This window comes from Bombina bombina, chromosome 7 (genome assembly GCF_027579735.1).
Source record: "Bombina bombina isolate aBomBom1 chromosome 7, aBomBom1.pri, whole genome shotgun sequence".
NCBI lineage: Eukaryota > Metazoa > Chordata > Amphibia > Anura > Bombinatoridae > Bombina > Bombina bombina.
The window spans coordinates 556,415,872-556,434,198 of record NC_069505.1 but is presented as its reverse complement, the minus strand read 5'-3'; the positions used below and the strand labels follow the sequence as shown (position 1 = coordinate 556,434,198).

General features: G+C 38.0%; 1 protein-coding gene across 2 annotated transcripts in view; it reads left to right on the top strand.

Annotated features, from left to right (window-relative positions):
* LOC128667034 (H-2 class I histocompatibility antigen, Q9 alpha chain) overlaps window positions 1-18,327 on the top strand; it is a 448,039-nt gene that overhangs the window by 289,037 nt on the left and 140,675 nt on the right. For both annotated transcript variants that reach the window (XM_053721897.1, XM_053721896.1), the window contains one exon: window positions 10,973-11,245. In XM_053721897.1, coding sequence (XP_053577872.1) covers window positions 10,973-11,245 — 273 coding nt within the window. The remainder of the gene's footprint in view (window positions 1-10,972; window positions 11,246-18,327) is intronic.

The window sequence follows — 18,327 nt, the reverse complement described above, 5'->3', positions numbered from 1 at the left end:
CCCCTAACGTAAGTCTAACCAATAAGATTGAGCTCTTATTCTATAGGCTGTTCCAATCAGCCAATAGATTGAGAGCTCAATCCTATTGGCTGATTTTTTTTTCCCCCTTTAATTCCTATTGGCTGAAATCTTTCAGCCAATAGGAATGTAAGGGACGCCATCTTGGATGATGTCCTTAAAGGGAACCTTCAGTTGACACAGACGACCGTAAGAAGAGGATGCTCCGCGCCAGATGTCTTGAAGATGGACCCGCTCCGCCCTGGATGGATGAAGATAGAAGATGCCGTCTGGATGAAGACTTCTTCTCGCTTGGATGAGGACTTCATTGGCTGGATAAGGATGAATGTCCGGACTTCGATAACTAAGTGGATCGTCGGGGGTTGGTGTTAGTGTTTTTTTTGTTTTGCTTTTTAAGGGTTTTTATTTTAGCTTAGGGTTTGGGCAATGTAAAAGAGCTAAATGCCCTGGTTAGCTTAGGTTTATTTAGATAGGGTTTTTATTTGGGGGGGGGGGGTTGGTTGTGTGGGTGGTGGGTTTTACTGTTGGGGGGGGTGTTTGTGTCTTTTTGGGTTTTTTTTAGACTGGTACCGTATTTTAAAGTCAGTAGTTAAGAGTTTTACACTACAACGCTGTAGCATAAAACTCTTAACTAAAGAGCTAAAAAGTACACTAACACCCATAAACTACCTATTAACCCCTAAACCGAGGCCCCCCCACATCGCAAACACTAAAATAAAAAATGTAACCCCTAATCTGCCGAACTGGAGTTCGCCGCCACTATAATAAATATATTAACCCCTAAACCGCTGCACTCCCGCATCGCAAACACTAGTTAAATATTAACCCCTAATCTGCTGTCCCTAACATCGCCGACACCTACCTACATTTATTAAACCCTAATCTAATGCCCCAACATCACCGCCACTATATTAAAGTTATTAACCCCAAAATCTAAGTCTAACCCTAACCCCCCCTAACTTAAATATAATTAAAAGAAATCTAAATAAAAATTACTATAATTAACTAAATTATTCCTATTTAAAATTTAAATACTTACCTATAAAATAAAGCCTAAGCTAGCTACAATATAATTAATAGTTACATTGTAGCTAGTTTAGGGTTTATTTTTATTTTACAGGCAAGTTTGTATTTATTTTAACTAGGTAGAATAGTTATTAAATAGTTATTAACTATTTAATAACTACCTAGATAAAATAAAGACTAATTTACCTGTAAAATAAAACCTAACACTACACTATAATTAAATTTAATTCCCTAAATTAAATACAATTAAAATTATCTAAAGTACAAAAAAACAAACAAATACTAAATGACAGAAAATAATAAACAAATTACAAGATTTTTAAACTAATTACACCTAATCTAATCCCCCTAACAAAATAATAAAGCCCCCCCAAAATAAAAAAAGCCCTACTGTACACTAAATTACAAATACAAATACAAAGTAATCAGCTCTTTTACCTGTAAAAAAAAATACAACCCACCCAATACCCCCTTAAAAAACTCTAACCCCTTGAAGATCACCTTACCGGGAGAAGTCTTCACCCAACCATGCCAAAGTGGTCCTCCAGACGGCAGAAGTCTTCATCCAGACGGCATCTACTATCTTCATCCGGCGCTAAGCGGGTCCATCTTCAAGACATCCGGCGCGGAGCATCCTCTTCCAACGAAGTCTTCTTACTACATGACGGTTCCTTTAAGTGACGTCATCCAAGATGGCGTCCCTTTAATTCCGATTGGCTGATAGAATTCTATCAGCCAATCGGAATTAAGGTAGAAAAAAAAAATCCTATTGGCTGATGCAATCAGCCAATAGGATTGAGCTGGCATTCTATTGGCTGATTGGAACAGCCCATAGAATGCATCAGCCAATAGGATTTTTTCTACCTTAATTCCGATTGGCTGATCGATTGGCTGATAGAATTCTATCAGCCAATCGGAATTAAGGTGGAAAAAATCCTATTGGCTGATGCATTCTATGGGCTGTTCCAATCAGCCAATAGAATGCATCAGCCAATAGGATTTTTTCTACCTTAATTCCGATTGGCTGATCGAATTCTATCAGCCAATTGATCAGCCAATCGGAATTAAGGTAGAAAAAATCCTATTGGCTGATGCATTCTATGGGCTGTTCCAATCAGCCAATAGAATGCCAGCTCAATCCTATTGGCTGATTGCATCAGCCAATAGGATTTTTTTTTTCTACCTTAATTCCGATTGGCTGATAGAATTCTATCAGCCAATCAGAATTGAAGGGACGCCATCTTGGATGACGTCACTTAAAGGAACCATCATTTAGTAAGAAGACTTCGTTGGAAGAGGATGCTCCGTGCCAGATGTCTTGAAGATGGACTCGCTCAGCGCCGGATAGATGAAGATAGAAGATGCCGTCTAGATGAAGACTTCTGCCCGTCTGGAGGACCACTTCGCCCGGCTTAGATGAAGACTTCTCCCGGCTTCGTTGAGGACTTCGGCCCGGTTGGGTAAAGACTTCTCCCGGTAAGGTGATCTTCAAGCGGTTAGTGTTAGTTTTTTTTTAAGGGAGTATTGGGTGGGTTTTAGAGTAGGGTTGGTTGTGTGGGTGGTGGGTTTTAATGTTGGGGGGGGATTGTTGTTTTTTTGTTTTTGTTTTTTTTTACAGGTAAAAGAGCGGATTACTTTGGGGCAATGCCCTGCAAAAGGCCCTTTTAAGGGCTATTTGTAATTTAGTGTAAGGTAGGGCTTTTTTTTTAATTTGGGGGGCTTTTTTATTTTGTTAGGGGGATTAGATTAGGTGTAATTAGTTTAAAAATCTTGTAATTTGTTTTATTTTCTGTAATTTAGTGTTTGGGTTTTTTTGTACTTTAGATAATTTTATTTAATTGTATTTAATTTAGGGAATTAATTTAATTATAGTGTAGTGTTAGTGTAACTTAGGTTAGGTTTTATTTTACAGGTAAATTTGTCTTTATTTTAACTAGGTAGTTATTAAATAGTTAATAACTATTTAATAACTATTCTACCTAGTTAAAATAAATACAAACTTGCCTGTAAAATAAAAATAAACCCTAAGATAGCTACAATGTAATTATTAGTTATATTGTAGCTAGCTTAGGGTTTATTTTATAGGTAAGTATTTAGTTTTAAATAGGAATAATTTAGTTAATGATTATTTTTATTTAGATTTATTTAAGTTAGGGGGTGTTAGGGTTAGACTTAGGTTTAGGGGTTAATAAATTTTAAAATAGTGTTTTATCTTTATTAGTTCTCTCACATAAAATAAGTAATAATCGCCTAGATTTAGAGTTGTCGGTAAAAACCCGTGTAGCTAACGCTCCTTTTTTTCAACAACGCTGGTATTTAGAGTTGTCTGCAGGGCTGCGTTAGGCTCCAAAAAGGGAGCGTTAAGCAAATTTACCGCCACTTCAACCCTCAATACCAGTGTTGCTTACGGTAGCGGTAAGCTGGAAAAACGTGCTAGTGCACGATTCCCCCATAGGAAACAATGTTTGCTATGGTGAAACATTTTCTAAGTCTGCACCTAACACCCTAACATGAACCCCGAGTCTAAACACCCCTAACCTTACACTTATTAACCCCTAATCTGCCGACCCCTCTATCGCTGACACCTTTATTACACTATTAACCCCTAATCTGCCGCTCCGGACACCGCCGCCACCTACATTATCCCTATGAACCCCTAATCTGCTCCCCCTAACATCGCCGACACCTACATTTTATTTATTAACCCCTAATCTATCCTATCAGCCAATCGGAATTCGAGGGATGCCATCTTGGATGACGTCATTTAAAGGAACCTTCATTAGTCGGGAGTCGTCGGAAGAAGAGGATGCTCCGCGTCGGCTGCCTTCAAGATGGACCCGCTCCGGATGGATGAAGATAGATGCCGCCTGGATGAAGATGTTTGCTGGTCCGGATGTCCTCTTCTGCCCCATCGGATGAAGACTTCTGGACTGATCGGATGGGTGAAGACGGCTAAAGGTAGGGAGATCTTCAGGGGGTTAGTGATAGGTTTTTTAAGGGGGGTTTGGGTGGGTTAGAATAGGGGTATGTGGGTGGTGGGTTGTATTGTTGGGGGGTGGGTATTGTATGTTTTTTTTTTTTCAGGTAAAAGAGCTGATTACTTTGGGGCAATGCCCCGCAAAAAGCCCTTTTTTAAGGGCTGGTAAAAGAGCTGATTACTTTTTAATTTAGAATAGGGTAGGGAATTTTATTATTTTGGGGGGCTTTTTTATTTTATTAGGGGGCTTAGAGTAGCTGTAATTAGCTTAAAATTCTTGTAATCTTTTTTTTTGTAGTTTAGTTTATTTAATTGTATGTAATTTATTTAATTAATTTATTGATAGTGTAGTGTTAGGTTTAATTGTAACTTAGGTTAGGATTTATTTTACAGGTAATTTTGTAATTATTTTAACTAGGTAGCTATTAAATAGTTAATAACTATTTAATAGCTATTGTACCTAGTTAAAATAAATACAAAGTTGCCTGTAAAAATAAAAATAAAACCTAAAATAGCTACAATATAATTATTAGTTATATTGTAGCTATATTAGGGTTTATTTTACAGGTAAGTATTTAGCTTTAAATAGGATTAATTTATTTAATAAGAGTTAATTTATTTCGTTAGATTTAAATTATATTTAATTTAGGGGGGTGTTAGGGTTAGGGTTAGACTTAGCTTTAGGGGTTAATAACTTTATTAGAGTAGCGGCAAGGTCCGATCGGCAGATTAGGGGTTAATACTTGAAGTTAGGTGGCGGCGACGTTGGGGGGGGGCAGATTAGGGGTTAATAAATATTATGTAGGTGTCGGCAATGTTAGGGGCAGCAGATTAGGGGTTCATAGGTATAATGTAGGTGGCGGCGATGTGCGGTCGGCAGATTAGGGGTTAAAATTTTTTATTATAGTGGCGGCGATGTGAGGAGGGCTCGGTTTAGGGGTACATAGGTAGTTTATGGGTGTTAGTGTACTTTAGAGCACTGTAGTTAAGAGCTTTATATACCAGCGTTAGCCCATGAAGCTCTTAACTACAGCCTTTTCATGGGCGGTAGGAGTCTTGTCGGTAGAGGTGTAAAGCTCACTTCTTCCAAGACTCTAAATAGCAGCGTTGGGAAGATCCCATTGAAAAGATAGGATACGCAATTGGCGTAAGGGGATCTGCGGTATGGAAAAGTCGCGGATTAAAAGTGAGCGTTACACCTTTACCTACATGACTCTAAATACCAGCGGGCGGCCAAAAGCAGCGTTAGGAGCCCTTAACGCTGCTTTTGACGGCTAACGCAAAACTCTAAATCTAGGCGAATGTGTTTTGTCTATTAGTTCTCTCACATAATATCAGTAATAATGTGTTTTGTCTTTATTAGTTCTCACATAATATCAGTAATAATGTGTTTTTGTCTTTATTAGTTCTCTCACATAATATCAGTAATGTGTTTTGTCTTTATTAGTTCTCACATAATATCAGTAATAATGTGTTTTATCTTTATTAGTTCTCTCACATTATTACTGATATTATGTGCTTTGTCTTTATTAGTTCTCACATAATATCAGTAATAATGTGTTTTATCTGTGTTAGTTCTCTCACATAATATCAGTAATAATGTGTTTTATCTTTATTAGTTCTCAAACATAATATCAGTAATAATGTGTTTTATCTTTATTAGTTCTCTCACATAATATCAGTAATAATGTGTTTTATCTTTATTAGTTCTCTCACATAATATCAGTAATAATGTGCTTTATCTTTATTAGTTCTCTCACATAAGTAATAATGTGTTTTATCTTTATTAGTTCTCTCATATAATATCAGTAATAATGTGTTTTATCTTTATTAGTTCTCACATAATATCAGTAATAATGTGTTTTATCTTTATTAGTTCTCTCACATAACATAGTAATAATGTGTTTTATCTTTATTAGTTCTCTCACATAATATCAGTAATAATGTGTTTTATCTTTATTTATTTATTTTTTTTAAGTATTTTATCGATGAAGTACATACTTTCATACAAGGAAAACATAAAATACATCATTAGACATGATTATAAATGTAACATTTGAGAAATCATCTTTTATGAAATTAAATACAACAGAAAAGAAATAGTCTGCGCTACATCTTTTTTTTTTTTTCACATTCTGCCTTCTCGTACTTCAGATTTTTATAAATTTTTTGTAGGGAAAAAGAAAAACAAGTAACCAGACAAAGACAAGACAAAAAAATAAAATAAAAAATAATAATAATTGGAAAAACAACGTACCGAACCCCTACCACACCCCTGGAACCCCCTCTCTTCCCTAATGGCAGTAATCTATTTTTGATCCTCTATCCACTGTTGTGGGAGAATCTCTCCCGCAATCAGTGACAAAAACGATGTAGAATTTGTTAGAGGGGCAATGAATTGTTTTTGTAATGCCAACGGCCACTTTTGAATTAACTTTAACCATTTCGCGAAATATCTTTTGAGATATTTTTCTGATGATAATTTTTTATCATATAATTCTATCCTCATTTGCAGTCTAATTGCACTTACGAATTCGGCTATACCAGGGGCTTTTGCTAACTTCCATTTCATAAACACTAACATACGAGCCGCTAGGATAGCTGTATTAATCAGCTGTTGATCCCCGGAACATGTCTCATCATGGCTCAAAAAGAATATCTTTCTGGGCGTAAGTTCACAGTTATGCTGCAAGTGCTTATTCATCCAGAAATTGATCTTCCCCCAGAATTGTTTAATTATAGGGCATGACCATAAGCAGTGCAACATGTCTGCCTTATCAGCGCAGCATTTAAAACACCCATATCTTGGTTCGTTGCACACCCACTTATTCATTCTATCTGGGGTTAGGTAAAAAAAATTAATAGTTTCATATGAGCTTCCCTCCAACCAATCTTGGTTGTGGTTGCCTCACATAGACTTATACTTTTCTTTATATCTGATTCTTGTAGATTAGTGAAATATCTTTGAAAGGTCTCTTTAATTCTAGCTAAATGTTTGTCCCCCAATTTAGAGTATAAGGCCTCATACCAAAAAGTGACTGATCTAACACCAGCTTTATATAGTTTGAGTCCTGACTCTATCTCATGTAAATTCCAATCTTGTGTGCCCGGACACGTTAATGATGTTATAAAACTTCTAGCCTGGAGGTAGGCAAAAAAATTATTTGAAGGAAGATTATATTTATCTGAAATCACACTATACATTTGTATTATATTACTATCTGATCTAAGAAGCTGCGAAAAGTATGTTATACCTTTAATATGCCATTCTTTAAATACCACATTATAGATACCTGGGGAAAATGCTGGGGTCCCAATAATGGGTAGAAATCGGGATTTCTGAAAGTCTACTCCCATCATCCTACAATATTTCTGCCAGGCTAATATAATATTTGAAAATGTAATTAGTTGTTTAATATTAGAGGGTAGTTTGGCGTGTGCATGGTTTAGAACTGATTTTAAGCTAAAAGGTTCAATTAAATCAGCCTCAGTGTCGGAATATGTGACATACTGTGCTTCCGTCAACCAGTCTACACCATATTTAGCCAACGTGACCCAGTTATAATATCTTATATTTGGTAACGCCATACCACCATACTTTTTAGGTATAGACAATTTCTCAATTGACAGGTGTGATTTCTTTTTGCCCCAGATGAATGATGCGCATGCTCGATTATATAGAACAATGTCTCTTTTAAGAATAACCAGCGGTAGATTTTGTAATAAAAATAGGATCCGAGGGAAAAGGATTGTCTTAATCAACATAATTTTTCCTGAGAGAGAGAGGTAAAGTATATTCCATTTTTGGAATTCAGCCTCTAGGTTAGCAAACATCTTAGTATAGTTAAGCCCATACCAATCCCTTGGATCTCTTCCCTTAACTATCCCGAGATAATTTATATTGTCCACCTCCCTAAAAGGGTGGAGATTGTAGCTATACTTGTTTTTATTGATCCATAAGATCTCAGATTTCTGGGCATTGATCTTGTATCCAGTAAACTTACTAAAATGCATAATTATTTCCATACTTTTTGGAATATTTATGATAGAGTCTTTGATAAAGAGCATAATATCATCTGCGTATAATGATATGACTATATTCTGCTTGCCCATCTTAATACCCTCTATTTCTTTCCTAAGAAGTACTGCCAGTGGTTCAAGCGAGATGTTAAAAAGTAAGGGGGATAGCGGACACCCTTGCCTAGTTCCTCTCTGCAGTGTTATATATGGAGAGAGTTCCCCATTAACTAGAAGTTGTGACCTGGGTTCCTTATATATTAGTTTAATTGTATCAACAAAGTTGCCCTGGAATCCAAAGTAGGCAAGTGAAGTGAGCATGTGATCCCATATAATGGAATCAAACGCTTTTTCTGCGTCTATCGTTATCAGGGCCAAATCTGATAAAGAATGTGGGCCTATTCTGTGAATTTTATTGTAATAATAGTCGAGCAATGTAAGGACTCTGCGCATATTTTTTACTGGATTCCTGGCAGGCATAAAGCCTGTCTGGTCCGGACTGATTAAATCTCTGATAACCTTCTTAAGTCTATCGGCTATAATGGCCATGAGTATTTTATAGTCCTGATTAAGAAGGGATATGGGTCTATATGAACCCATATCCTCTGGGGGTTTCCCCTTCTTATATATTAACGAAACTATTGAATCAGTAAAATATAATGAATGCTTATCATTCTGTATATAATAAGTGTTGAACAAATTGCCTAATGTTTCTGCCACTTCTAATTTCATTATTTTATAGCACTCTGCAGAGAGTCCATCCGGACCTGGAGCTTTCCCTGCTTTAGTCTTCTCTATGGCCGTAACTACATCTGCTGTGGTTATTTCTGAGTTTAATTTGTCCAATGCGTCTTTAGTAATTTTCGGAAGTTTAACTTCCTTCCAAAAACTCTGTTTTGCCGCATTGTCTATTTTTCCCTGAGAATATATAGTCTGGTAGTACTTGAAAAACGCCTCTCTAATTTCTGAGGCTTTTGTATAGGTCTCATTTTTGTATTTTATTAAAGGGATCATATTCCTGTTCTTCCTAAATTTTCTGATTTTAACCAGATGTTTGGCAGAAATTCCTTGAAACCCCTGGAAATAGCTTCTAGATTTAATATCTTCCAGTGCCCATTTATTGTTTAAGAAAGCCTCCCGCTCTGCTTTAGCCTGTGTATACTTATTCCATGTGTTATTGCAGGGGTTATTTATATAATTTTTATATGTATTTCGCAATTGGTTGGATAATTGGTTCTCTCTAGCTAGCTGTTTCCTCTTCAGTTTTACCATGTAGTTCTTAATGTCCCCTCTCAGGACCGCTTTGCCCGCTTCCCAGAATATCTCTATCTTGTGTCTGTATGTACTATTCAGATCTTGGTATTCTCTCCATCTCCCTTTTAATCCCTTTTATTAGTTCTCTCACATAATATCACTAATAATGTGTTTTGTCTTTATTAGTTCTCTTACATAATATCAGTAATAATGTGTTTTATCTTTATTAGTTCTCTCACACAATATCAGTAATAATGTGCTTTATCTTTATTAGTTCTCTCACATAATATCAGTAATAATGTGTTTTATCTATATTAGTTCTCTCACATAAGTAATAATGTGTTTTATCTTTATTAGTTCTCTCATATAATATCAGTAATAATGTGTTTTATCTTTATTAGTTCTCTCACATAATATCAGTAATAATGTGTTTTATCTTTATTAGTTCTCTCATATAATATCAGTAATAATGTGTTTTATCTTTATTAGTTCTCTCACACAATATCAGTAATAATGTGCTTTATCTTTATTAGTTCTCTCACATAATATCAGTAATAATGTGTTTTATCTTTATTAGTTCTCTCACATAAGTAATAATGTGTTTTATCTTTATTAGTTCTCTCATATAATATCAGTAATAATGTGTTTTATCTTTATTAGTTCTCACATAATATCAGTAATAATGTGTTTTATCTTTATTAGTTCTCTCACATAAGTAATAATGTGTTTTATCTTTATTAGTTCTCTCACATAATATCAGTAATAATGTGTTTTGTCTCTATTAGTTCTCTCACATAATATAAGTAATAATGTGTTTTATCTTTATTAGTTCTCTCACATAATATAGTAATAATGTGTTTTATCTTTATTAGTTCTCTCACAGAATATCAGTAATAATGTGTTTTATCTTTATTAGTTCTCTCACATAATATAAGTAATAATGTGTTTTATCTTTATTAGTTCTCTCACATAATATCAGTAATAATGTGTTTTATTTTTATTAGTTCTCTCACATAATATCAGTAATAATGTGTTTTATCTTTATTAGTTCTCTCACATAATATCAGTAATAATGTGTTTTATCTTTATTAGTTCTCTCACATAATATCAGTAATAATGTGTTTTATCTTTATTAGTTCTCTCACATAATATCAGTAATAATGTGTTTTGTCTCTATTAGTTCTCTCACATAGGGCGCCATGTACTATGAGGCGGGCGGACAGCTTCTTAACTCGCGAAGCTGTCCGCCCGCCTCCGCTACACACGGGCAGCGGATCTATTGATCCGCTTGCCCGTATGTACCATTACACACTCATCGGAGTGTGTAATGCCCGCCCCTTCAATCGCGCAACCAATCACGCGACTGAAGGGGCTGTCAATCACCGAGAGCGAGCGTGCTCTCGGTGATTTTACTTCGCCACCTAAGAGGTGGCGTAGGCTGTAGGAAGCAGCGGTCTAATGACCGCTGCTTCTTACATTGTGGGAAGCAGGCTCGCATATGCGAACCTGCCCCGCAAAGGCTCCGGAGCAGCTTTCGCTGCTTCGTACATGGAGCCCATAATATCAGTAATAATGTGTTTTATCTTTATTAGTTCTCTCATATAATATCAGTAATAATGTGTTTTATCTTTATTAGTTATCTCACATATAATCAGTAATAATGTGTTTTATCTTTATTAGTTCTCTCACAAGTGAAGGTTTCCGGTCACCAATCAGACACTGTGACAAAGCTTCACTGCCGGGTGTACGGGTTTTACCCTAAAGCTGTGGATGTCAAGTGGGTGAAGAACGGAGAAATCGATTTAATGTCAGAGGAGGCAGCACAGGTCCTCCCCAACCCTGATGGGACCTATCAGCTCAGGGTCACTGTGGAGGTGATACCTAAGGATGGGGACAGTTTCTCCTGTCATGTGGATCACAGCAGCCTGAAGGAGCCACTTACTGTGCTTTGGGGTGAGTGTTACCAATAACGGGAGCAATGAGAAGTTTAGAAGCATCAGTGAGGGGTAAATTAGATTCCTCAGCCAATCACTGCACTTGATCTAAGAGAGTCTGATTGTCACTTGCTGCTTATTTCTATTACTTGTAGCTACTGTGAGATACTAGACTGTGAGGTGTCATTTACAGGAACTATATTAGTAATGGAACTTAACTAAATTATTACTGGTTATGTGACAGCAGCACCCAGAACTTCTGCTGTAAATATAAAATAATTACATGAGTATGTCACATGTGACCGTCACTAACTTATGTCCTTATTGTCACACAGAGATATAGGTACAGCACTAGGTGGTCACTGAACAACAAGATGACAAAATATTGTTGTATAAAAAAAACTTACATTGAACATTCTAGTTCCCATCTGACCACTCCCAGCTTGTTCAGTAAATACAGATGCCTATTTGTCATGACATGAGCCCCCCCATTCCAATCCATCAGCTCATATACATAGTCCTTTGTATGGTTTGTCTCAGAGAGGTCAGTCAGTCATTCCAATCCATTTGCAAACCCAGTGACAGCACAATTATCACAAGCTTTTTACGTGTGATCGTGCAGTGATAATTCCCCATGTACTGTGTATGGTGACAATACAGCAGCGTTATTACAATCCATTAGTAAACCCAGTGACAACCCACTTATCACCAGCTTTTTATGTGCAATTGTGGCGTGATAGCAACCCTTGTACACATTCAGGGGTTGATCATAATGTATCAGTTTTATGCTAAATATTATTTCTGATGTCAGTGTTTTTTCCCCCAAGATCACAATCACAAAATGCCTCTGCTGATAATGCCCCTCAAAAATGTAATCACGCCCCCCCAAAAAAAAAAATCAGAAGATATCATTTGAATGCACATGCCTATTCAGGGTCAGACTGAGACCAAATATTGGCCGGGCATTTTTAGGCAGATCAACCCACTCCTACCCCCTTTTGTTATTTAACTGAAACATATAATGTACTAGTTTGATTTACAAAAACATTTAAAGTGTATAACACCCTTCTGTCACTGTATTTTCTAAATTGGTTATAATTATTTGGTACAAAGTTAAATGAAAGCTAAAAAAAAACAAACAGAAGGTATTGAAGGTCATATTTAAATAAAGAACTGATTACAGGCATCCAAAAGCACCCAATGCACACAAAGTGCCCCAGACGCCCACAATCGCGCCCCCTCAGTGCCCCAGACGCCCACAGTCGCACAAAGACAAGCATTTAGATATTAACAAGCACCATCAATTTGAACCGCTTCTCTGTGACTGTCTTTCTTCCCCTTTGTTTGTCTAAACCAGAGAATATTCACCTGCACAGGCTTCCTGTACAAATATGGTGACCTTCTAAGAAATCCTGTGATACAAAATTTATTCAGGTGCGTCTATACACCCTAATTAAAGGGATATATAGTCTTAAAGTAGTGTGTCACTTTATCAAACAAACGGAAACTATATACAATATAAATACGTAGCAAAAAATAAATCACTATTCAACCTAATATATTATCATAAATAATCTTTATATATGCTATTACCCGCCAAATGAATAAAAAGTGTGTGTGTGTATGTATGTATGTGTATATATATATATATATATATATATATATATGTATAAATTACATTCAATTACACATACAATTTAAAATGGATAAACAAATAATTCATCACTGGCCAGTGGAAAGATAATTAAAAGCCAACACAGTCCAAGGATATGCCTAGGTCTTCAGATCACAACGGTATTTAAATGTATATTTTCAAACTGTAATGGTGAATTGACACTAAAAAAGAACAATCAGAGATTTTTTTAACTTCAGGCAGTTACCGGTAAAAGCTGCTTATTCTTTGCCTTTCTCAGCTAGGTTATCAGTTAAGCTTGAGAAAGGGCTAGGTAGTAGCCCGAAACGTTGCTTTGTCTATGGACCCTGTTTAAACAATAAAGGTCTTTCTCCAACATTGGTGTGTCCGGTCCACGGCGTCATCCTTACTTGTGGGATATTCTCTTCCCCAACAGGAAATGGCAAAGAGTCCCAGCAAAGCTGGTCACATGATCCCTCCTAGGCTCCGCCCACCCCAGTCATTCTCTTTGCCGTTGCACAGGCAACATCTCCACGGAGATGGTTAAGAGTTTTTTGGTGTTTAAATGTAGTTTTTATTCTTCTATCAAGTGTTTGTTATTTTAAAATAGTGCTGGTATGTACTATTTACTCTGAAACAGAAAAGGATGAAGATTTCTGTTTGTAAGAGGAAGATGATTTTAGCAGACAGTAACTAAAATCGGTTGCTGTTTCCACATAGGACTGTTGAGATGAAGTAACTTCAGTTGGGGGAAACAGTTAGCAGACTTTTCTGCTTAAGGTATGACTAGCCATATTTCTAACAAGACTGTGTAATGCTGGAAGGCTGTCATTTCCCCTCATGGGGACCGGTAAGCCATTTTCTTAGTCAAAAACAAACAGAATAAAGGGCTTAATATGGGCTAAAAAACTGGTAGACATTTTTATGGGCTAAATCGATTGCTTTATTTGTGCATATTATTCAAATTTAGGCTAACAATTGACATTTATAATCTTGGGGAACGTTTATAAAACGGCAGGCACTGTATTGGACACCTTTTTCAGTCAGGGGGCCTTTCTAGTCATAGACTGAGCCTCATTTTCGCGCCATTAATGCGCAGTTGTTTTTTGAGAACAGGGCATGCAGATGCATGTGTGTGGATCTAAGAATCTCTGAAAAAGCTTTTAGAAGGCGTCATTTGGTATCGTATTCCCCTCAGGGCTTGGTTGGGTCTTAGCAAAGACTGTATCTGGGACTGTATAGGGGTTAAATTGAAAAATGGCTCCGGTTCCGTTATTTTAAGGGTTAAAGCTCTGAAATTTGGTGTGCAATACTTTTAAGGCTTTAAGACACTGTGGTGAAAATTTGGTAATTTTTGAACAATTCCTTCATACTTTTTCACATATTCAGTAATAAAGTGTTTTCTGTTTGAAATTTAAAGTGAAAGTAACGGTTTTATTTTAAAACGTTTTTTGTGCATTGTTGACAAGTTTAAGCCTGTTTAACATGTCTATACCTTCAGATAAGCTATGTTCTATATGTATGAAAGCCAATGTGTCTCCCCATTTAAATTTATGTGATAATTGTGCCATAGCGTCCAAACAAAGTAAGGACAGTACTGCCACAAATAATGATATTGCCCAAGATGATTCCTCAAATGAGGGGAGTAAACATGATACTACATCATCTCCTACTGTGTCTACACCAGTTTTGCCCATGCAGGAGGCCCCTATTACATCTAGTGCGCCAATACTTATTACCATGCAACAATTAACGGCTGTAATGGATAACTCCATAGCAAATCTTTTATCCAAAATGCCTACTTATCAGAGAAAGCGCGATTGCTCTGTTTTAAACACTGAAGAGCAAGAGGACGCTGATGATAATTGTTCTGTCATACCCTCACACCAATCTGAAGGGGCCATGAGGGAGGTTTTGTCTGAGGGAGAAATTTCAGATTCAGGAAAAATTTCTCATCAAGCTGAACCTGATGTTGTGACATTTAAATTTAAATTAGAACATCTCCGCGCACTGCTTAAGGAGGTGTTATCTACTCTGGATGATTGTGACAATTTGGTCATTCCAGAGAAATTATGCAAGATGGACAGGTTCCTAGAGGTTCCGGTGCCCCCCGACGCTTTTCCTATACCCAAGCGGGTGGCGGACATAGTAAATAAAGAGTGGGAAAAGCCCGGCATACCTTTTGTTCCTCCCCCTATATTTAAGAAATTATTTCCTATAGTCGACCCCAGAAAGGACTTATGGCAGACAGTCCCCAAGGTCGAGGGGGCAGTTTCTACTCTAAACAAACGCACTACTATTCCTATCGAAGATAGTTGTGCTTTCAAAGATCCTATGGATAAAAAATTGGAAGGTTTGCTTAAAAAGATTTTTGTACAGCAAGGCTACCTTCTACAACCAATTTCATGCATTGTTCCTGTCACTACGGCAGCGTGGTTCTGGTTCGAGGAACTAGAAAAGTCGCTCAGTAGAGAAACTCCATATGAGGAGGTTATGGACAGAGTTCACGCACTTAAATTGGCTAACTCTTTTATTTTAGATGCCGCTTTGCAATTAGCAAAATTAGCGGCGAAAAATTCAGGGTTTGCTATTGTGGCGCGCAGAGCGCTTTGGCTAAAGTCTTGGTCAGCGGATGTGTCATCCAAGACAAAATTACTTAACATTCCTTTCAAAGGTAAAACTTTATTTGGACCTGATTTGAAAGAGATTATTTCAGACATCACTGGGGGAAAGGGCCACGCCCTTCCACAGGATAGGTCTTTTAAGGCTAAAAATAAGCCTAACTTTCGTCCCTTTCGCAGAAATGGACCAGCCTCTAATTCTGCATCCTCTAAGCAAGAGGGTAATGCCTCACAACCCAAACCAGCCTGGAAACCAATGCAAGGCTGGAACAAAGGTAAGCAGGCCAAGAAGCCTGCCACTGCTAACAAGACAGCATGAAGGAGTAGCCCCCGATCCGGGACCGGATCTGGTGGGGGGCAGACTCTCTCTCTTTGCTCAGGCTTGGGCAAGAGATGTTCAGGATCCTTGGGCGCTAGAAATAGTTTCTCAAGGTTATCTCCTGGAATTCAAGGAACTACCCCCAAGGGGAAGGTTCCACAAGTCTCACTTATCCTCAAACCAAATAAAGAGACAGGCATTCTTACATTGTGTAGAAGACCTGTTAAAGATGGGAGTGATACACCCAGTTCCAATAAAGGAACAAGGAATGGGATTTTATTCCAATCTGTTCGTAGTTCCCAAAAAAGAAGGAACTTTCAGACCAATTTTGGATTTGAAGATCCTAAACAAATTTCTCAGGGTACCATCGTTCAAAATGGAAACTATTCGAACGATTCTACCCACCATCCAGGAAAGTCAATTTATGACTACCATGGATCTAAAGGATGCGTACCTACATATCCCTATCCACAAGGAACATCATCAGTTCCTAAGGTTCGCTTTTCTGGACAAACATTACCAGTTTGTGGCTCTTCCATTCGGATTAGCCACTGCTCCAAGGATTTTCACAAAGGTGCTAGGGTCCCTTCTAGCGGTTCTAAGACCAAGGGGCATTGCAGTAGTACCTTACTTGGACGACATTCTAATACAAGCGTCGTCCCTGTCAAAGGCAAAGGCTCATACGGACATCGTTCTAGCCTTTCTCACATCTCACGGATGGAAGGTGAACAAAGAAAAGAGTTCTCTGTCCCCGTCAACAAGAGTTCCCTTCTTGGGAACAATAATAGATTCCTTAGAAATGAGGATTTTTCTGACAGAGGTCAGAAAATCAAAACTTCTAAGCTCTTGTCAAGTGCTTCATTCTGTTCCTCATCCTTCCATAGCGCAGTGCATGGAAGTAATAGGATTGATGGTTGCAACAATGGACATAGTTCCTTTTGCACAAATTCATCTAAGACCATTACAACTGTGCATGCTCAAACAGTAGAATGGGGATTATACAGACTTGTCTCCAATGATTCAAGTAGATCAAAAGACCAGAGATTCACTCCGTTGGTGGCTGACCCTGGACCATCTGTCCCAGGGAATGAGCTTCCGCAGGCCAGAGTGGGTCATTGTCACGACCGACGCCAGTCTAGTGGGCTGGGGTGCGGTCTGGGAATCCCTGAAAGCTCAGGGTCTATGGTCTCGGGAAGAGTCTCTTCTCCCGATAAACATTCTGGAACTGAGAGCGATATTCAATGCTCTCAGAGCTTGGCCTCAACTAGCAAAGGCCAAATTCATAAGGTTCCAATCAGACAACATGACGACTGTTGCTTATATCAATCATCAAGGGGGAACAAAGAGTTCCCTGGCGATGAAAGAAGTGACCAAAATAATTCAATGGGCGGAGGATCACTCCTGCCGCTTGTCTGCGATCCACATCCCAGGAGTGGAAAATTGGGAAGCGGATTTTCTGAGTCGTCAGACATTTCATCCGGGGGAGTGGGAACTCCATCCGGAAATCTTTGCCCAAATAACTCAATTATGGGGCATTCCAGACATGGATCTGATGGCGTCTCGTCAGAACTTCAAGGTTCCTTGCTACGGGTCCAGATCCAGGGATCCCAAGGCGACTCTAGTAGATGCACTAGTAGCACCTTGGACTTTCAACCTAGCTTACGTATTCCCACCGTTTCCTCTCATTCCCAGGCTGGTAGCCAGGATCAATCAGGAGAGGGCCTCGGTGATCTTGATAGCTCCTGCGTGGCCACGCAGGACTTGGTATGCAGACCTGGTGAATATGTCATCGGCTCCACCATGGAAGCTACCTTTGAGACAGGACCTTCTTGTTCAAGGTCCATTCGAACACCCAAATCTGGTCTCCCTCCAACTGACGGCTTGGAGATTGAACGCTTGATTCTATCAAAGCGTGGGTTTTCAGATTCGGTGATAGATACTCTGGTTCAGGCCAGAAAACCTGTAACTAGAAAAATTTACCATAAAATATGGAAAAAATATATCTGTTGGTGTGAATCCAAAGGATTCCCATGGAATAAGATAAAAATTCCTAAGATTCTCTCCTTTCTTCAAGAAGGTTTGGAGAAAGGATTATCTGCAAGTTCCCTAAAGGGACAGATCTCTGCTTTATCTGTCTTACTACACAAAAGACTGGCAGCTGTGCCAGATGTTCAAGCATTTGTTCAGGCTCTGGTTAGGATCAAGCCTGTTTACAGACCTTTGACTCCTCCCTGGAGTCTAAATCTAGTTCTTTCAGTTCTTCAAGGGGTTCCGTTTGAACCCTTACATTCCATAGATATTAAGTTACTATCTTGGAAAGTTTTGTTTTTGGTTGCAATTTCTTCTGCTAGAAGAGTTTCAGAGTTATCTGCTCTGCAGTGTTCTCCTCCTTATCTGGTGTTCCATGCAGATAAGGTGGTTTTGCGTACTAAGCCTGGTTTTCTTCCTAAAGTTGTTTCTAACAAAAATATTAACCAGGAGATAGTTGTACCTTCTTTGTGTCCGAATCCAGTTTCAAAGAAGGAACG